This window comes from Chiloscyllium plagiosum, chromosome 13 (genome assembly GCF_004010195.1).
Source record: "Chiloscyllium plagiosum isolate BGI_BamShark_2017 chromosome 13, ASM401019v2, whole genome shotgun sequence".
Taxonomy (NCBI): domain Eukaryota; kingdom Metazoa; phylum Chordata; class Chondrichthyes; order Orectolobiformes; family Hemiscylliidae; genus Chiloscyllium; species Chiloscyllium plagiosum.
Genome location: NC_057722.1, coordinates 10,269,664 through 10,291,890, shown reverse-complemented (window position 1 = coordinate 10,291,890; position 22,227 = coordinate 10,269,664). Strand labels below are relative to the sequence as shown.

General features: G+C 40.2%; 1 protein-coding gene across 1 annotated transcript in view; it reads right to left on the bottom strand.

Annotated features, from left to right (window-relative positions):
• Positions 1-22,227, bottom strand: part of kif1aa (kinesin family member 1Aa) — a 320,981-nt gene that overhangs the window by 72,664 nt on the left and 226,090 nt on the right. The window contains exons 26-29 of the mRNA XM_043702906.1: positions 20,553-20,834; positions 7,227-7,345; positions 6,443-6,528; positions 3,238-3,373 (exon numbers count right to left, since the gene is read on the bottom strand). Of these exons, the coding sequence (XP_043558841.1) occupies positions 3,238-3,373; positions 6,443-6,528; positions 7,227-7,345; positions 20,553-20,834 (623 nt within the window). The remainder of the gene's footprint in view (positions 1-3,237; positions 3,374-6,442; positions 6,529-7,226; positions 7,346-20,552; positions 20,835-22,227) is intronic.

Here is a 22,227-nt window from a genome sequence, read left to right as displayed (position 1 = left end):
GCAAATCTCCCTGCCAGTATATTAGTCCCTTTCCAATTAAGGTGCAATCCGTCCTTCTTGTACAGGTCACTTCTACCCCAGAAGAGATTCCAATGATCCAAAAATGTGAATCCTTCTCTCATACACCTGCTCCTCAGCCATGGATTCATCTGCTCTATCCTCCTATTCCTAACCTCACTAGCTTGCAGCACCATGAGTAATCCATATTCCAGATATTATTACTCTTGAGGATTTCCTTTTTAAATTCCTTCCAAACTCTCTTTTTCTCCCTTCAGAATCTATTCCTTTTCCTTTCCTACATCATTGGTTCCAATGTGGACAATGTGGACCTCCTACTGGTCCCTCTCCCCCTTGAGAACATTCTGCACCCTCTCTGAGACACCCTTAACCAGGGAGGCAACACACAATTCTGATTTTTTTGCTGCTGGCTACAGAAATGTCTGTCTGTGCCTCAGACTAGAGAGTCCCCTAACACAATTGATCTCTTGAATCCCGACGTACCCCTCATTGCATTAGAGCCAGTCTTGATACCAGAAATCTGGCTGTTCGTGCTACATTCCCCTGAGAATCCATCACTCCCTACATTTTCCAAAACAGCATACTTGTTTGAAATGGGAATAAACACAGAAGACTCCTGCACTACCTGCGTACCTCTCTTACCTTTCCTGAAGTTAACCCATCTATGTGACTATATCTGCAACTTTTCTACCTTCCAATAACTGCCATCCACCAGATCCCCTTGCTCTTGTAAATTCCTCATTGCCTCTAACTGTCTCTCCAACCAATCCATTCAATATGATAGGATTCACAACCAATGGCATTTATTGCAGATATAATCCTCAGTAACACGTAAACTCTCCCTGAACTCCCACATCCGACAAGAAGAGCACATCACTCTACTAAAGGACACTTTTGCTTCTTCAAGCTACAGACCCAGAAAATAGCACTGTCTTATTCCTCTACAAAATACTGCTCCAGGCTAGCATAATACTTATGGCTTATATTTTAAGTTTAATCAAGAGACATATCTCAAAAAACATATAATCAAGAAAGAACCCACTTTATTCACTACTGCAGACATACTGTAAGGCCACACTTAAAAATATTCACTTATCTGTTTCTGTGCTGTGACCTCTCCCAAACAGGTTCCTCCAAGATTAGATGTGAATTTCACTGTTTGTTAATTTTCCCAGATGCATTCTGAGGTCCCAGCGATACATGAATTCAACAGCAAAGGCTGTAACTGCGCAGGTTCACTGCTGTGTCCATTAGCAGTGTGGGTTTCTTTCTCCCACTCTCTCTCTTTCCTCTGCACAGACCATGTGCTGCCTTTGTCTGTTCCTCTCCCTTTTAAAAATGTTGTTGCTTTGATTTTTTCCTCCAAAGTTCCAAAACAATGCAACAGCATATAATGCAGTAATTGCTGCTCCCAGAATTTGAGGAAATCACCTCCAACACCTCATAGAGATGTACAGCACAGAAACAGACCTGTCCATGCCAACAAGCTATCCTAAATTAATCTAGTCCCATTTGCCAGCACTTGGCTCAGATCCCTCTAAACCCTTCCTATTCATATACCCATACAGATGCCTTTTAAATGCTGTGGTTGTACCCACCTCCATCACTTCCTCTGGCAGCTTATTCCGTATAAGCACCACTCTCTGTGTGAAAATGTTGCCCATTAGGTCCCTTTTAAATCTTTCCCCTCTCACTCTAAACCTTTACCCTCTATTTCCAGACTCCCCAACCTCAGGGAAAATAATTTGTCTATTTACCCTATCCATGCCCCTCATGATTTTATAAACCTCTTTAAGCTCCAGCCTCTCCCTATAGCTCAAACTCTCCAACCATGGCAACATCCATTTATACAGGATAAAGCAGATTCTGTGAGTCCTCACTAACATCTGCCTTACCCCTGACATTTTGACTCTCTCCTCCCAGATTTGACAACTTCAAGATTCTCGGTGGAAATGAGAGTTAGTTGTTTGAACGAGATTGGTACGATTTTGGATTTCAAGTTCACAACCAATTGACTTCTGTAAGTTATTGCTGAATATGCTTCCCTTGTCCTTTCAGGTGCTACAAACCAGATCATACTGCTTCACTGAATAAAATAAAACATATCTTGTCATCAGAGTTCTAAAACCTTTGTTTTAAAAATCAGGAACTAATTGATGATGAAATTTTTTTGAAGAACTTTGAGGTAAGAGAGTCAGACAATCCCAGGGTCAGCTCCTGATTTATACTGAGTTGACTGAAATTTGGGTAAATCTGTATTGTCCTGTTTTATGTTATCTCCAAAATCAAATTTACTCTCGAGGGATAGAAGGAGCGTGGAAACAACACTGATTTTTCTATCCCAGGGATGTTTCAATTGTGATGATACTACAGCTTTGAATGCGGTATTTTGTCCTTTTCCTCAAAGAGAGCTTTTAAGGCAGAGGTTACGAGCAGTCTGTGCAGAACTACGAGTGCAGGCAGTTTGTGAGGCCTTGGGTTTTTATTTAAAATTTGGAACAATAGAAGTAGCCTGAATGGATGGGTCAAGCTCGCTCAGAACCAGGATTTTTAGTCTTAGCTTTTAGCAGTTGTTACTGGGGTTTCAGAAGGGTTTGGATGCTGCAGTACATCTCTCCCTGCGACACTCTCTGAGTTTCCTCTTGGTGTTTTCCTGCTACTGGAGTTGTATGTGAGATAATCCATTTTTCTGAATTTGCCTTTTGCCAAGAGCGCTTTATCAGATGCTCCTATATTGGAACAGTTAATTAGTAAGTTTTACTGTATCTATTGTTTTGTTAAGCATTTCATTAGAATTACATCTAGGCCAATTCTTTTTTTTTGGTATGTTTTACGTATAGTGTATAATAAATTAGGTTTTGCATAATATCAAGTAGTTCGACCAATCTAATTGCAACTGGAATGAAACACCTTACATTTACCTTTAAAATAGAAAATGTTAGGGTCTTGGCTACCTTCTAATACACTTTGAGGAGGTTTGGTTGAGTCAATAACATAATTGCTTATTCTGTATCACCATTTTAACTGACTTATTACCTCAGTGCAAATTGCTGGGATCGAGCAGTAACATTGTTTGAATATTCTTGAACAAATGTTTTCTTCTCCAAATAGCTCCTGACCTCTGAAGCACAGAACTTTCTATTCCAGTTATTCATGTTAATTCTGATTCAAACTGGGTTAGACATGTGTTGCCATCGGTTTTGATGGGACAGTGCATACCTGCGCAGGTATTGTTGTTGACCTCATCAGCCGAGGGGCCTGAATCACTCGATTGGCCCTGTCCTTCCACAATCCGCAGCTCTTCCTGCGATGTGCCAGAGCGAGACATGCCAGCTGTACAACAATCCGACTGAAACTGAACAGAGTGATCACAGAGTGAACTTCACACACAAAGAGGTCTTCTTCTTTCAAATCCTTATTTGTAGATCCAGTTTGTGATCCCTAGCATCCCAGTTAACGAACACTGTTACAACAGAACATCTGGACAGCAGAAATTTGAGAAGGATTGGGCCATTCAGTCTTTCTAGTCTGTTTTATTATTCAATGACATCACAGCTCATTGTCTACCTTTACGCCATTTTCCTGCATCATTCCCCATTCTTTGATGTTTTTAGTGCATAGTAATCCATCAAACACAGTCTTAAAGAACAAACAAAAGAACAAGAATAAAAGGGAAGTACAGCACAAGAACAGGCTCTTCGGCCCTCCAAGTCTGTGCCGATCATCATGCCCTAACTAAACTTTAACAAACCTTCTTTCCTTATTCAGTCTGTATCCCTCTATTATCTCCCTATTCATGTAACCATCCAGATGCCTCTTAAATGTCACCAATGTGCCTGCTTCCACCACCTCTTCAGACAGTGCATTCCAAGCTCGTCCCACTCTCTGCATGAAAGACTTTCCTCAAACATCTCCCTTAAACTTTCCCCCTTCTCCCCTTGAACCTATGCCCCCTTGTATTTGAAACTTCAAACCTAGGAAAAAGCTTCTGACTATCCACCTATCTATGCGTCTCCTAATTTGTAGTCCTTTATCAGGTTTGCTCTTAGCCACCATCTTTCCAGTGAAAACAATCCTAGTCTTTTTAACCTTTCCCCGTAGCCAATGCCCTTGAGACCAGGCAACATCCTGGTGAACCTTTTCTGCATTCTCTCCAAAGCTTCCACATCTTTCTGGAAGTGTGGCGACTAAAAACATACTCAATTACTGAGCCTCCATTGGTCTCCCAGGAAATTCCAAAGATTGATCAATCTCTGAGGGAAGAAATTCTTCCTCACCCTATCAATAAATCTCAAGAGAAACCTCTTATTCTGAGGCTGTCTCAGATTCTAGACTGCCGCTCCAAGCTTGGGCAACCTCCTTCTCACATCTTCTCTGTGAAAACGTTTGAAGTACATTTGAATGAGATCACATCTCACACTTCTAAATTCCGGAGAATATAGATCAGTCTACTTAATCTTTCCCCATCAGACAATCCTTCCTCAGGAGATAATTTGGTGAACGCTCAATTTTAAGAAAACATGCAATCATAGGGTCGAGACCAGCATTTATTGCCCACCTCTCATTGCCCAGAAGGTAGTTCAGAGTCTCAACTTTGCTGTGGGTCTGGAGTCACATGTAGGCCAGAGTGAATAAGGATGGCAGTTTCCGTCTCTAAAGGATATCAGTGAACCAGATGGGTTTTTCCAATAATTGACAATGATTTTGTGGCTATCATGAGACCCTTAATTCCAGAATTCCATACGCTTATACTAAAGTGAGAGATCTCTTTGGTAAAACCAAAATAAATCAAAATATGATCTATCGAACCAGGTTTCAATCGGGAATCTGACTTGTCCAATAATAACATCAGCTGGGATCATAACACTCCCATGTATTTGTGGCCTGCTTTCTGTGGAATTAAAACATTAGCTTCTCATTAAACTACATCACTCAATCAAAGTTAATGTAAAATTCTATCATACAATGGTCCCTCTTTCTTAAGGCTTATTTACAAGATTATTAATTATACCTTTATCATTGTACAATGCTAGATACAAATGGGAGAAATTGAGGACTGCAGATGCTGGAGATAAGAGTTGAGAGTGCGGTGCTGGAAAAGCCCAGCTGGTCAGGCAGCATCTGAGGAGCAGGAGAGTCAATGTTTCGGGCATAAGCCCTTCATCAGGATGACTCTCCTGCTTCTCGGATACTGCCTGATGGGTTGTATTTTTCCAGCACCACAGTCTCGACTAGATACGAATGGTCTATTCCTAAATACACTGATCAAAAATACCAGTCTTCAGGCAGTATCCGAGAAGCAGGAGAGTCATCCTGATGAAGGGCTTATGCCCGAAACATTGACTCTCCTGCTTCTCGGATACTGCCTGACCAGCTGGGCTTTTCCAGCACCACACTCTCAACTCTTATCTCCAGCATCTGCAGTCCTCAATTTTGTACTTTTCCAGCACCACAGTCTCGACTAGATACGAATGGCCTATTCCTAAATACACTGATCAAAAATACCAGTCTGCATGTATTCTAAGAGTTCATCCTTCACAACATAAGAGCTAATTGGTCCATTAACTGGTCTAAATATAGTAAGATTACTGTCTTACCCTTGTTTCATACACCTTTAATTTCCCGATTTCTACTTTTTACATGACCATCGCTGTTTGGTATTTAAACCAAGTCCCTCCAAAGGTTTCTGCCCCTTACTGTACTTTAGTTCCACCCAAACTGATTCCACGCCTTGAATTTTAGAACAACAGTCATTTCTCAATACAGTACTAAAACGCCCTCTTTAAAAAAGCAAATTACTCCATTACCTTCCCCTGACTTCCTGTCATTCTGAATGTCATGTACCCTTGGATATTCAGAACCCATCTTTGGGTTTCTTACTGGCTATCAGGTCGTGCATATGAATTTCAGTCTGAGCTGAAAATCATCTGTTTTATTGAAAATACATTCAGATACAGAGCCTTTAATTTTTTTTCACTGTTTTGTAAATTCTGGCCCTATCTGAGGCACACTCTTGAGTTCGCAATTACCAGTCCTTCTTGCCATACTCCAATTAACATTATTTTTATTGCTACCTCAATCTATTTCCTTGTCATTTCATTCCAGCTGATTCACTTTTTGCCAATGGATCTCTTGTCCCCTTTATTGAAGTTAAAACATTCAGTGTTCCTTAGTTATACAACTCACTAGAACACAGATCTTAGCATATTAGAGATGAAATACATTTCAATATTATAGCCTTGCTCTGCTTCCCAGAGTCCCATCAAGCCAAATGCCCTCAGCATATGAAACACAAATCAAGTATGTGTCGATATATAGAGTTTTAGTAGATTGCTTTTTCTTCCACCTCTATTTTCTAGTGAGCACATTTGAACAGGGTTCAATGGATGGCAATGGGAAAGACAAACACTGCTACAAGCAATACCTTCTCAAAATGCTGGTCATCAAAGGAGATCTTGGCTGTTCCTGATTGTCGAACACCAGAACCATAATCAGGAGCTTCCTCGTCAGCTACAAATAGACACAACAAAAGAATATTATGCAATAAAATAAAACACACAGATAACTATTGCAGTAACAGAAAATCCACACAGGTTCTCAGACCACAAAAGGGAACCAGTCAGCCCACAGTGTCTGTGCTAGTTTGTTGAAAGGTCCATCCAATTAATTTCCCATTTCTCCCACCTGCTCTTTATTCTACCACAGAATTATTCATCTGCAAGTGGTATTCATTTGTTCTGTTTATCAAATGAAAGACAGTGTCTGACCCACAGTCCCAGTCAGTCCCAGGATGTGAAAGGACTGTGTCTGACCCACTGTCCCAGCCAGTCCCAGAGTGTGAAAGGACAGTGTCTGACCCACTGTCCCAGCCAGTCCCAGAGTGTGAAAGGACAGTGTCTGACCCACTGACCCAGCCAGTCCCAGAGTGTGAAAGGACAGTGTCTGACCCACTGTCCCAGCCAGTCCCAGAGTGTGAAAGGTCAGTGTCTGATCCACTGTCCCAGTCAGTCCCAGAGTGTGAAAGGACAGTATCTGACCCACTGTCCCAGCCAGTCCCAGAGTGTGAAAGGACAGTGTCTGACCCACTGACCCAGTCAGTCCTCGAGTGTGAAAGGACAGTGTCTGACCCACTGTTCGAGTCAGTCCCAGAGACTGAAAGGACAGTTTCTGACATTAAATAGTATGTTTGTACATATGTTTTCACTTACCAGAAATGGCCTGAACAGCCACACGTAGAAATCCTTTGACTTCTCCCTTCTCACTGACTATTGCCACACGATGTACCAATGGCACAGGATACAGTAAATTACTGAGATAAACGAATGCCCTGGAAAATAAAGAACACAAGACCTATCAGCCAATCCATCAACACCACATTCCTGCCATAGGTGGTTCTAGCCTTCCTCATTGGCTCAGGGACTTCACAGTTGGGTGTATTAAAAAACATGACATTATTTATTTGGCTTGCAGCTGGAATGGGGTAAGCCAAGAGTTTTTTTAACAGCAGTGACCCTTCCAGTGGCATAATGAGAGACAGGATGCTTGGAAAATTGGAATGAACAAAGATTTGGGTTTGATCTTGGCATTTCTCACTGTTTTTAAGCAAGCATTTATGTGGTGCTGGTTTCAGTTTTTCTCCATTTCACTGGTTGTTATCGCTAAATAAATCAACTACAGAAAAATAAGCTTAATTAGGCAAACACATTTTTCCAATGCTCCTTGTGGGAGAGTCTAGGACCAAAGGGCACAATCTCAGGGGTTGCACATTTAAGACAGAGATGAGAAGGAATTTTGTCTCTCAGAGTTTGAGAGTCTAAGGAATTCTTTACCACAGAGGGTTGTTGAGGTTGGTTGGTTAAATATTTTCAAGGCTAAAAAAGACAGATTTTTAATCAGTATAAGAAAAGGCAGGAAAGTGGAGTTGAGGATTAGCAGATCAGCCTTGATCTCATTGGATGGCAGAGCTGCCTTGAGAGATTGAATGGCCTACTTCTGTTCCTACACCTAATGATTTTACGTCAAGCTCATTTGCTTCTGGAATTACAGGCAGATTGTATTACAGCCCTAGTATCTCTGTTGTTTGAGTTAGACTGGCCAGTTTCACCGTTTTATGGTCAGATTACAGACTTGACTATTATGTTCAATAACATCGTCCCACTATCTGGAATTAGGCTGCAGACTGAGGAATCTTCCTTCCATTTCAAACTATGCTCCCACTAGACCATTGTGTACAGGTATTCCTGGGAGACTCGGAACTTGTCAAGCCCGTTGAAGGATGCCTGGTGGCAAATTGATGGTCATTGAAATGGGATGAAGGTGAGGCCAGAAATGTGAATGTGAATCGGGACAATGTGCTCTGATTGCTTCAGTTCTCTGGAGTCTCACAACACAAAGTACTGATTGGTGAGGCTATACTGTGACTGGATCCATTTAAGATTCCCACATCAGATAGTCAAAGATAATTATTGGCGTAGTGTTTCAGATAAAAGGGATCATATCTTGTGATAAGAATCCTAGGATTGTTGCTGGAAAGGTTAATAACAGGCCAACAAAGAATCACCAGAACCTAGCTCTTTCTTCATACAGCATTTTTTATCAATTCACCCTCTGCTGAGCTCCATCCTGCCAGTCAAGATGACGCATCAATGGAGACCAGTGGAGGGTGTATCACCCAACTTGGTTACAGATTATTAATAAAATGAGGTCTATCAAAACTGCTCTTGTAACAGCAACAATATTAGTTTTGGAACTTGCATATTCAGTGCGGGGGGGGGGGGGCACTTAAATTAATTTGAAACATTTGTGTCAATTTTTGTTGTTCTCAGCCTCTCAAAAAGCTTCAAAATCCTCTCTCAACTTCTCTTTACTCTTTTGCCTGATATGCACCATTTTAGTGAAGATGATGTGGGTTGGAAGGTTTTTGCAAACACAATAACTTGTGGGTAACTAATGAATATCCATAAGGACTTCAAAAGGGTCAGTGCCACATCTCAACAAGGAAACCAGTACACAGGATGTGATAACCACAGACATAGGAAAGCTAACTATAGATTGCAACTCAGTCAGCACTTTATGCATCTAGTCAAAAACAAAGTAAAAACTTTGCATTATATGGCTCAGTTTGTCTTAAAGTGCCTTACAGTGAATTATGTTTGAAGTGAATTGACTGTTGTGATATAGAATATACCACAAACAGCAATGAGATTCTGGATTTGCTTTCGTGGTGAATTTGGTTGAGGTCAAAATAGATATCCTGTTCAAAACAGTGCCTTGGATTGTTTATGTCCAGTTAAAGGTAGGCAGAGTTGACTTAGTATTTCATTAGAAAGGTGGACTGTACAGAACTCACTTAGCACTGCAGTGGTAGCCTGGATTTCAGGTCTTTTGTGAAGCTGGAATGCTTCAAAGAACTGAACTCTGGCTGACACATGACGAAGGATGCTTGATTCTCATTCAAGCAGTGGGATGAACAGTCAAAGTCAGCAGTTGAGTGGGTTTGTCCTGGTTGCCGACTTCTCAAAGGAGAGGTGGAAATAAATCAATCCTGGGAATGGTAATCCACTCTTAGAAGTGAATTCCACTAGGATAGCCTCCAATTCCATCTTACACCTTTACCAGATCCTAGATCATGGGTTATAAGATCATAAGAAATAAGAGCAAGAGTTAGCCATTTGGCCTGTTGAGTCTAATCCATTATTCAATAAGATCAAAGTTTATCTGATGACAACCCTAATCCACCTTCATGCCTGCCCCAAACCATAACAATTGTATCCCTTGTCAATCCAAATGCATTCTAACTCTTGCTGGAGTAAATTCAATAACCCAACCTCCATTTCTCCCTGGGCAAGAAATTTCTCTGAGAGATTAAATTTTTCCATGAATTAATCTTAAATTGGAGAACCCTTATTTTGAAACTACTCCCAGTTCTAGATTCCCCAATGAGAGAAACGACCTCCCACTATCTACCCTACTAAGGCGCCTTAACATTATATGTTTAAATAAAATCACTCTTTTCTTTCTAAACTCTAGTAAGTGTAGCCGAACATGTTCGAACTTCCCTGGAAAGATAATCCCTAATCCTAGGAATGAGCTGAATGAACTCTCTCTGAACTACCTCAAATACATATCCTTTCTTCGATAGGGAGACAAATCTACATACAGTATTCTCTTTATAGATTCACTAATTTCCCATACAGTACCTTGTAACAAAGGTTAACATTCTATTGGCTACTCAATTACGTGGTGTACCTGTGTACTAATGTTCTGTGATTCATGGTCAAATACACCAAGATAACTGGACCATTACATTCTGCAGTCTCATAAATAATATTGTGCTGTTATTTTTTTCCTACAACCTCACATTTCTCACATAATACCCAGATGCCAAACTTTTGACCACTCATTGTACTTACCTATAGCCCCTTACAGACTCTTTGCATCTTCCTCGCAATTTACTTTCCCATTTGCTGTTGTATCATCAACAAAATTGCCTATCAAATGGTCGGTCTCTTCATCCAAGTCATTAATATAGATTGTAAATAATTGAGGCCTTAGGGGTGATCCCTTTGGTACTCTACTTGTTACAGATTGTTTATCTGGAAAACGACACATTTATCCTCTCAGTTTCCTGCAAGTTAGCAAGTCCTACATCTTTGCTAATGTAGCATCATGATCTCATATCTTCAGCAATAGCCTTTTCTGTAACACATTGTTAAATGTCTTTTGGAAGACTAAATACAAATCTACCTTTCCTCTGTATCCAACTCACTTGTTACATCCTCTAAGAACAAAATACATCTGTCAAATGTCACTACCACCTGATGAAGGAGTGTCACTCTGAAAGCTAGTGTGCTTCCAATTAAACCTGTTGGACTATAACCTGGTGTTGTGTGATTTTTAACTTTGTACACCCCAGTCCAACACCGGTATCTCCAAATCTGTCAAATGTGATTTTCTTTTCACAAATCCATGTTGATTGCCTGATTGCATTATGATTTTCCAAGTACCTAGTTACTACCTCCTTAATTTTAGCATTTTTCCAGTGACAAACTTTAAACCAAATGCCCTTTAATGCTCTGCTTTCCAATTCCTTCCTGAATTGTAGTGTTATATTTCCAGCTCTCCAATTTGAAGGGATTGTTTTCAGAATCTAGTGAATTTTAGAAAATTGCAACAAATTCATCCAATATCCTTGCAGCAAGTCCATAAGGACATGGTGGGTCCACCTACAGCATGTGGTCTATAGCAGTTCAAGGAGGCAGCTCACCACCTCAAGGGCAACTAGGAATGGGCAATAAATGTAGGCCTACCAGCATTGCCTGCATCCCAATAAGAATATTGGAAATAAGAAAGTCACTTTACGAGCCTATGATACAGACCATTAGGTTCAGGAGACTTAGCAGACTTTAGTTTCATTAACCTCCCTGGTACTTTTTTCTCGAGTGATCATGACTGTTTTAAGTTGCTCTTTACCTTACGTCCACAACTTTTCTATTATGTATGTGATTATTTGGTATCTTCCACATTGAGGATAGATACAATGTATTTCTTCAGTCTCTGCCTTTTCCTTTTTTCACATTATTAATTCCCAGCCTCACTCCACTAAGGGACAATGGATCATTGACACTACTCTTTTCCCTTTTATCTTTCTGTAGAAGCTTTACAGTCTGTTTTTATATTGTTTGCTAGTTTTTTGATACTCAATTTCTGCCTTTCAAGTCAAACTTGGATGATTTTTAAAATGTTGCAGCTATCCTTTGCAGCACTGTATGTTGTCTCTTCCAATTCGATACCATCCTTAACATCCTCAATTAGTCAGGGCAGTGCATTCTTCCTATTGAGTCTTTCTTCTTCAATGGAGAAGTTTTGTTGAGAGTTATGACATATCTTCTTAAATGTCTGTCAATGCTTCTCTACCGTTTTACCTTCTAACCTATTTTCCCATTTTTATTTTAGCCACATTCTTCTTCTTGTAACCTTTTCAAACTTAGGTTTGATGTGAGGTTCAGACCCAAATTTCTTATCTCTAAACTGACTGCAAAATTCTGTCATACTATGATCACTTTCACCAAGAAGTGCTTTGCTATGAGGTACCTTATTAATCCTGTCTCATTATACATTTCCAGACATAAGAGAACCTGATATATTGGTCTGAGAAACTGTTCTGAATACAGATAATGAACTCAATCACCAGGGCACCTTTGTCATTATGATCCATGCAATCTAAATTAATGGTAAAATCTCCCACGATTATTGCAGTATTTTTCTTACAATCCCTACTATTTATATGCTGTCCTAAGATATAGTGATATTCAGGGGGGAATCTATGAACAATTCTTTGTAGTAAATACTTTCCATTACTATTTTTGATCAGGCAGTCAACATGGATTTGTGAAAAGTAAATCACATTTGACAGATGTATTATATTTCTTTGAGGATGTAACAGATCCAGAGCAAAAGAATATTCATATTTAGTTTTCCAAAGGACATTTAACAATGTGCTACAGAAAAGGTTATTGCAGAAGATATGACATCATGATGCTGCATTAGCAAAGATGTAGGACTTGCTGATTTGGAGGAAACTGATTCTATATTTTGATCCTCCAAACCAAGATAGTTTCTCACTGGTGCACTGATGTAATCCTTGATAAAGGGAACTGCTCCTTCTCCACTTGCTTTCTTCCTGACGTCTGAAATGCCAACTACCCTTGAATATTCCTGTCCAAATATGGTCATTGTACAACCATGTCTCTGTAAAGCGTATATCATATTCATTTATTTCTATTTGTGCTCTCAATTCATCCATCATATTACAAATGCTGCAAGTTACCGGATAAAGTACCTTTAATTTTGTCTTTTAACCATTTCTGATCTCATTTTTTGATGTACTATTGTGTTTGCTCTGCCCCAACCTGCCACACTCCAGTTATCATTCACACTTCATTATTACCTTGACTTTTCCTTCAATTTTCCAAATTACAACTTATGAGAAACCAGCTCCTCCATCACAGATGGAAGGTGGGATTTTCACTGTGACCTAGAAACAGTGTAAATCAGTAGTGAATACTGATTGAAGAAAATGTGTTTATATTTGATAAACGGAGGTAAAATTGCAAAGTGAGAAGGTCACTATCAGCATCCTTCACTTATTCTTGCCATAACAGAATAGTAAGCAGGTGGATTCCAAAGGAACCCATCCTTTGCTGACATGAACCTGCAGTGGATGGAAAATGGGCAACCATTTAACTCAGAGACTGGTGGGTGACGTCAGTCAGTGTCACCCCAGGAATTTTCCGTAATTTCTTTTCAGTCATCCAGCTCATTTTCAGGTTGGCACCATGGAGGAGAGTGCAGTCCCAAGTCTAAAGAAGGATATAGCTTTGATCATATTCTGACAAAGAATTATATTAGACTTGAAACGTGAACTCTGTTTCTCTCTCCTTGCAGATGCTGCCAGGTCTGCTGAGATTCTCTAGCACTTTTGGGTTTCATGTTAGATTTCCAGCATCTGCAATATTTTGCTTTTATAGACATTGGCTCACTTGTCAAGCATTTTACAAGCTGAGTCTATCTAGATCCAGATTCTACAAAATGAATAAAAACAAATAAAATTGCAAAGTATGTGGGAGGGGGGGAGGGGGGAGGTGGTGGAGGTATGTTAAGTACTTTGAATAATGGAAAGATGGAAAGAATAACAGGGAGCAGACCTGGAGAAATCCAGAACTCTTCCTCAAATCTTCCAAAGTGGCCCCCCAACCTCACTTACTTTGAGAAACAGCTGACCTTCTGCATGGAAGTTCAACAGGCACTGGAACAGCTACTGAAAATTATGAGTATGTGAGACCTTTGTTGTGCCACTCCCTGTTGACCTGTTTAGAAGTCCAAACAACAATCATCTCCAATTCATTCAACCAACACCATTCCAAGAGTTGAATTCATTATCTTGGGTGCCCTTCACAAGCAGTTGACGGAAAACAAACATTGGGACTTGGGGCTAATTGTTTACCTCACATGTGGCCACTTTAAGGTGATTATCACAACCAGGAATTTAGATGTGTATTATTTTAGAACTGCTCGTTTCTAACTCTGGCAGTGTTGTGTCTCTCGAAACATGCTGAAATAGAAAATTTTGGCTCCCACCTCTACTACCAGATAACAAGTTAAATTGTTCCAAACATGGATACTGAGGAACAGAAGGACTGTCTAAACAACACAAGTCAACAATCCCTCAGGAAATCCAGCCCATTATCCCGTGGCCTCGATAACTTTCGGAACGCACAGCACCTCACAGGCCTGAGCATTGTCAAATAATTTAACCACTGTTAGGCTCTTGGAAGTAGAGTTGATCAGACTGCCAATGTCACTTGATGTTTGAAGTATTTGTCTAGGCTGCTGGTTAAGCAGAGAAATTAGTGAAAGTGGACTTTAGTACTGAAAATAATGCAGTTTGTGGGTTCTTGTGGAGTGACTGGGAAGATGTATTACTTGATGCTCACCTTCTAGAATTGACACAAAGGCTATTGAATTTGCAGAGTCAGCCGTTTGGCTACTGAAATAAAAAAGGTTTTGTGGTTGAGGATGCATACAGATATGAGGAATGGGGAAGAGAGGCTAAAGTCCCTGAGTGACCAAAGTAGAACCACCTATTAATCTTCATCCAACAAAGAGAGCACGCCACAGTGCCAGGACGAAGAGCAGCAAAACAGATCAGCATCAAAAGCCAGCCAAAGCCAGCCAGGCGACAGCAACCGTAGACAACCACACATGTACGACTAAAGGATAGATTCATCAACAAGTCACAATCAGCATGGAGGGGGAGGGGGATCACTGCCGCATCGAGCAAACTTTGTCGACATAAAACATCTGCAATATATAAAAAAAAGATATTCAGTAGCATTAAGTACAAGCAATCTTACTGGATCCTGTGGATTCAGTCTGCTTCAAGAGGAATCAATATTCGAATGGGATTAGTAACCAGCTTCTATTTACTGAATTGTTAATCTTCCGTTATCAAAGGAAGATCGCACTTGCAAAGTCAACAGTTCTAATCAATTCAATGCCACACATGCAATTCTCATCCTGTCACATTAAACTTTTCACCATCTCAGTGAGCGAAATGAGGGCAAGAGCGTTGGCAATCTTATACGTGTTGAAATCCCTGGGGACCTGGGAATAATTTGCCCTCTCTAACTGAGACGTATAAATTTAGAGCTTTCTTCTTTTAAAAGCCAGGATTTTCAGCCAACCAACCACAGCACTGCCATCATTCCAGGTTTTCTTGTGTTCTTTTCATTCCCAGAATTCAACAGATGAAGAAATTTTCTAGCATATTTATAAAACTGAAACAATTCGGCATTATTAGAATTTCTTCAGGAACTTCAATGCAAGTCCAGGATTTGAGACGCAATTAGAATTAGGCATTTACTATGAAATAGGAGACTGTGTTTGTCTTGCCTTAACATTTGATCCAAATCTCTTGAGCTCTACCCTTTCCTGGATTTTTCAAATTGGTAATAAACTTCCAAGGTTAAGGGTGAGACCTTCAGCAAATATTGATGCTCAAGTAGTTAACTGCCTATCAGTCAGTTCACACTGCATTTTTTAATGTTTTCTAATCAACCTGGTCAGAGGTGTTATGACAAAGCTTTGGGACAGGTAGGAACTGAACCCAGTTTTACTAGCTCAGAGATAGGGACATCATCACTGTACCACAACCATTTTCAGGTGAAGGAACAAGCATTGTTTATTAATATCTCAATAAAGACAGGAAAAATGGCCTGCAGTTAGGAAATTAATTGGAAATTGTAAACAAACCCAGTAAGTAAAGGGGCAATCAGATCCAAACCTTTTGCACATCTCAATTTTCCAATGTCTGTGAATACTTGTGAAGTTACCGCTATGTTTACGGGTTTCTTTATCTTAAATCAATGATGGCCAGCTCCATGAATTTCCCTGCTCAAAACCTGATGAAGAATTTCCCAAAGAATGGGAAAGAGTGGAGACTTTGCTACCTTCTGCCAGAGTGGAAAACAAGCAAAAATTATTGATGGTGGAATGTCTCAGAATTCTATCATCATGGAACCTTCACATACTTTTGAAGTTTCTTATATTTTACAGCACAGTTCAGTTTGGAAAACCATGCCCTATTGCAACCAGCAATGGTCTTCATGCTTCTGTGAAATGGTCAGGTACTTACTGCTACTAAATGCTAACAACATTAGACTCACTATCGTGATGCATTGGATGGTTTAGTACAATTTCCAATCAATGATTTGTTAAAATATTTATATTTCTTTAACTTTGATGAAGAGACATGGGAAAAGATTTCTCTCTTTCTCATTTGGTGAAGTTCCTAAACTCTCGCAGTACCTAATCTGTTGTCATAATGGTTAATTTGTGTTTGGTTAGGTGGTAGTAATGGCAAAAGAAGTGAAGAGTATTACATCTCTCCAAATATTATCTCTAAATCCAAGTATATTTTTTGTGTGGCATTTTAATTAACTTTATTCCAATTCTGGTCCAGGTGAGCTGTAGTATAGGACTAAATAGGAAACATAATGCCATGTAACTCTGTCCCAAATGCTAATCAATAAATTCACAAGGGGTTGTATGATTTATTTCAGCATTATGAAGGTAGCTTAAACTTCCCCAATTTCAAATGTGGCCTCAATGGTGTAAATGCAAGCTTTTATTCAATTGCTCATCATTCCCAAATACTTATTCCCAGTGTTTCTGAATACAGACACAATGCAGGGCACAGACCAGATTGGCAAGGCTCCCCATCCACCATTTGTCTATGGGATTTCAAACAGGTCAGCAGATCATCAAGATCCACTCCAACCTCCATGAACAGTGCTATCCTGAGGGCTACTGCCAGTGTTGGCTAATAGTTTGCACTGAAGAAATTTGTTTATCAACCAAGCCTTGGTTGGGCACCTTTGACGTGCTGTTTGAACTTTCAATCATTCAGTTCTTTGGGGACTGATTGTGAATTGCCATCCCTTTCAGAGAGAGGTGAACCTGTGGAATTCTCTGCCACAAAGGAACGTGGTTGAGACTAAATGTCTTCAAAAATGAATTAGATATAGTTCTTGAGGCTAAAAGAATCAAAGGCTGGGGGGAAAAAGCAGAAACAGGGTTCTGAATTGGATGATCATATTAAGCGGTGGAGCAGGTTCAAAGGGCTGTTGCTTTGATTTTCTATGGTTCTATGCAACATGATGATGTGATTGACTTTACACATTGCATCAGTACAAGGTATGTCTCCAAATAGAGTGAAATGGAATCAAATTAGAACATTGATTTTGCTGCCACAGAAATCTGTTTCACTAAATACATTTTAAATGATGAGAAATAACATCGGAATGAAAGGCTTTAATCTTTCCCCAGGGACAGTAGCAGTACCATTGTTATACATTACAACACAGGTTTGCATTAAATCTAGAGGAACAGGAATGATGACACCTATCTGACTCAAATGACCATCAGAAAGAGGTATCCTGGACACAGACAAGAGACTTGAAGCAGACTGAATATACGGTGCCCAATGGAACGGAGCTGGTAAAAAGATTGGTGAGGCGCAAAGGTGGCATGCTCAGAACACAAAGCTTTCAACACAAGAAACAAAGAAATGAAGAACGTCAGTTGAAAGGAAACATTGGCTAAACTTTAAAAAACGGTAGAGCCAGCTTCTAATGTAGCACCTACAAAACTAACAGAATATAGCTAGCACGCGGCGCAGCAAGTTTCAAAACGGGTGCACAGCAGATTTCAAAATGGCGTGCATGGTTCAAGAATATTATTTAATTAATTTTTCAAAGCCGCTGTGCTAGGGTGGCCAATTCAGATAAAATTGTAACATGTTTGGAAACTGGATGCCCTGGCATGCCTTGTTGAGATGCCCTGGCATGCCCTACTCAGAATGCCTGGCATGCCCTATTGAGATGAGCTGGCAAAGGGACAAGCTCTTTCATCAGGAGAACATTAGGATTCCAAGCTGCGGAAAAAAAAATCTGAGTTTAAACTATAAAAAAATGTCAACATGGCATGAATTGTTCAAACTGACAAGACAACTGCAGTGACACCCAAACTAATCCTCAGTTTTGTTGTGCACACCTGTAAGTTCAAACCTCCTAAAAATAACATACTAAATAAGTTCTTTAAATGCATTCAGAAACAAATCGATTTTTTAAAGAAAAGGATATGATACAATCCTGATGATGATCACACTTATTTCCTGTGATCAAACTATTCAGTGGGGATTTTAAAATCATTAAACCATCAGAATCCTTCTCAAGAGAATGATAAAAAGTAACCTGAGACTGACTAACACATCAGAGAGCATTGATGACTGAGTGCTAAGTGGAGCAGACCTACGATCTAGAGAAGGATCAGAGTTGAACAGAAAACATTTTCTGAATACTGCAATGCAGTGTCATCTGACTGCACCACCTACTGACTCAGAGGTAGGAGAGGCCAGTACTGAACTAAGGCCAGCATCTTTAATGGGACCTTGGATTCTCCTCATCCATGCTTATCATGTTGACTTCACTTACTTCCCTGACACTTGTTTCAGTTCAGTCAGTTTGCATCTTGGCGTCAAATTGAACTCTGATCTGAACTTCACAACCTCTGTCTTATCCATATCCAAGATTGTTTCCTTCTGCCCTCTGCCCAACTTCATCTTACTCCTACAGCTGTAAATTTATCTCACCAAGACCTTCTTTGTTGGATTCCCAATCTCAATCCCAGACAAGCTTAAACTTCCTTAAAACTCTAATGCCCACAGTTTGACCCTATACAAAGTTGCATCCGAATTGCTGAATCCAAACTTCTTATCCTTTCGTGATCTCATTTCAAGTTATCCCGGTATGTTTGTCTTCGTCCTGTTTCCCACCCAAGCCCACTCCTTTGTCACTTTAGCCCTTCGCTCTACAAGTCTGAAACTGATTCTGCTCCTTCATTTGCTTGCTGGTTTTAAAAGCTGCATGATCATTGTTTACAACTGTGCTTTTAGTTATTTCCTTTACTATTCAAAATCCGTGCTGTCCAAATTAAAACATTTATTTGTTCCCTGATGAACCAGTTATTAAACTAAAAAAAAAACACAGGGCACCTATAAATTGTCATTTTGTGTTGCTCAATATCCCAGAACTCTCATATTAAACATTGACAGAGGAGGTAACAACCATAAAGAGTCTTTGCTTTTCAGAAGGTGATGGTTTTTTTATTGTGTGCAAATCATCAAACATTTTACTGATAGGTAGGAGCAAGAGCTGTTTTTGAAGAAATGGAGCATGATTCCTAAGGCCAGTTTAGCAAGAGAGAAGAAAATTCTGCATTAATGCAGGTCTCACTGCAGTGTCCTGTCATTCACCATCTGGAACCCACTGAGAAAGTGATCTCTCCTTAAATGATACAATGGAATCCATACGTGTGTAGTCATCATGTGAGTAAGAAAGCGAAGCCATGGAGATTTTTTTGTTTTACTAATGGTTTTCCTGGTGGTAGAATAAACTAACTTTGTTCACCAGTATCCAGTTTAGTCAGATTTCGTAGGCTACACCTTACAATTCCAAGCACAGTTAATTAAGATTTTTTCTGAAACTAGCTATTAATGAGCTTACAAGTTTGCTAACCATAATGGCTGGAGTTGTGAGGTGAGTTGCCACACAACTCATTTCTCACATGCCATTCTGTTTTAGAATATGGTCTTATGATCCTGCTTCACAGCCACAGGAAAACTCGTGCTTCCAAATAAACCTGTTGGACTATAACTGGTGTTGTGTGATTTTTAACTTTGTTTTAGAATAGGCAGAGAGTGGAAGCTACTTATTTTGTAATGGGATACGTTTCTTTACTGGTCAGCTCAGTCTGTCTTTGCTGTACAGTACAGTAGCCAAGCACCATTTGTTGGAAGCGTAGAATGGTGGTGCTCACAACTTTCACTTTGCCGAGGGAAATCCATTCATGGGAGTCTCTCCTTGGGAGGCCCACAGACAAATACAGACAGTGTCAAATATGTAACTTCTGAAAGTTAGCAGCTCATACTGTTCTTGTACAGAATCAATGGGAGAATGTGGATATTTAGCTCTGCCATCCATTGCAGGTCTGTTATAATTACTATTGATATGACCATTGGCCTAAGGTTCTAGATATAATCAGTGCTTTCTTTTTATCATTCTAATGCATACTGTAGGATTCCACTCTATCTGCTTGATTTTAACATTTCACAGACACAATATCTGTAATGTATATCAATTGGCTGTTTGAAATATATTTTGGAGAAAGGCCATTTAATTTCTATAGCCTTTTGGTCCAGCAAGTTCCAGGTCATTTCATGAATGAGGCCTCCCTCAGTGTGAGCCAGCAGCCCAGGAGCTAAGTCTTGAGCTTGAGACATTTGGCAATTCCAGTTGGCAATGTTTAATGGGTGCTGTCCCTTAAGATGCATCATGACTGTTTGCCACTGAAGGCACCATTCTCGGCGTGAAAGAGCTAGTCCCTTCCCATCATGCTCTAGAGACCTCACCAACCTTCCCACTAAACTGAACCAGGGTGAGCGGTCGTAAAACGGGTCCTGGCCATCATGGTGGATCTGGTACCCTTCGTCTCCCCCCAGGTCAGAAAAGGGATCATCCAGAAAGGTTTCATCGTCCAGCTCCTCCTCCTCCTCCTCCTCCTCCTCCTCCTCCTCCTCCTTCCCATCATGGTGCTCATCTGCGAGCTCAGTGATGTCAGAGTCAGGGTTCGAGAAGGTGGGGGAGGGGGTGAGATCAGCCATGCGCTCAGTCATGCAAGTGTTGAAAATGGGAGAACTAGTACAGCCAGAGACAGGGGAACTAGGGTTAGTACAAGACAAAGACATGTTAAAAAAAAACCTCATCATTCCACCAAGCTGTAGGAAAGCCTCTGATTGAAGTTTGAAATCAAGGGCCTGCAGAAGTTGTCCACACTACAATCTGAAGTCAGTAAGTTATGGGCAGAAGTTGTCTGCTATTAAGTATCTGTACATATAAGGAATTCTTGTCAGGCTGACAATGGACATAAAAGGGCAAGGTCCAAACAAGAAAAGACCCATCCAATTGCGTCACCTAGTGGGAAAAAGCTGACGTGGGTTTCCGAAAATATGGATAACTGGAAAAATGCATTAAAATATTACACATCTGTAAGAATTAAAACTAATTGACCACATAATGGTGTAAAGTGATACCAGTGCTGAACTGCCAATAGTGGGATACAGAACTCTGCTTCATAGTAGCATTAGCTTTCCACCATGGATATCATCATTGGCAAATAATTACTGGATTCACCTGGATATTTGTCATTGTCTCCTGACCACTTCTGACCCATCTCTTGCTGACCTCACGGGCCTCAGGCTTGGTTTTGGAGCACGCCAATCAGGTTAATTGCCCTATCAGAGTATTTCATACAGCAATGCTTGCACTTGGCATCCACATCACTGACAGTCACAGGGGCTTGCTGCTGCTGTTAGCACTTGCAATGAGCAATATAGAATCACACAGAGGCAATTTGGTCAATTGAGCTTGTACTTGGTCTTTGAAAGAGTGAACCAATTAATCTGTCTCCTGTCATCTTTCCCAAAGCACAACAAGTTTTTTTTTCCCCTTTTCAAGTGTATATTCAATTTTGCTTTTAAAACTTAGGAGATAATTTGCTTCTACCATTCATCAAGCAGTGTATTCCAGTGACTCCTAAAAAATATTCAGCTTGTCTCCCCCCGCGTTCTTTTTAACAGCAACTGACAGAGGTGAGGCCAAGGTGAACAATTGAGCATCTGTGGTGTGGTTTGATAGTCCCACCTTTCAACAAACTTTTTTTTACCGTGAATAGTGATTTTTTTTTCCCCTGGTGTAACCAGTTAGAGGAATTAAGGGAAGCTAGTTGAAGACTAGATGCAGGAATTGAAAAATTGGGCATTGAAGACCCCAACCCACAGAACAATTCCCATCTCCCTCAATATCATTTTTAAAACATAGGAAGACATTAGAAAATCAAGAGTGGAAGTTCATTTCGCATCGATCTTTAAAGTGGGAGGTGTATGAAGATGTTGAGAAGACTAAAGTACCACCACTGGTCAGCAAGTGCTTTCAGCTCTCACTGATCTGAACTAAAGTGAACGCTGCCTGGTTGACAATTTGAGGCATGCATTGTTTCAGTCCAGGCTGCCTGTATTTGTCAACACAAATC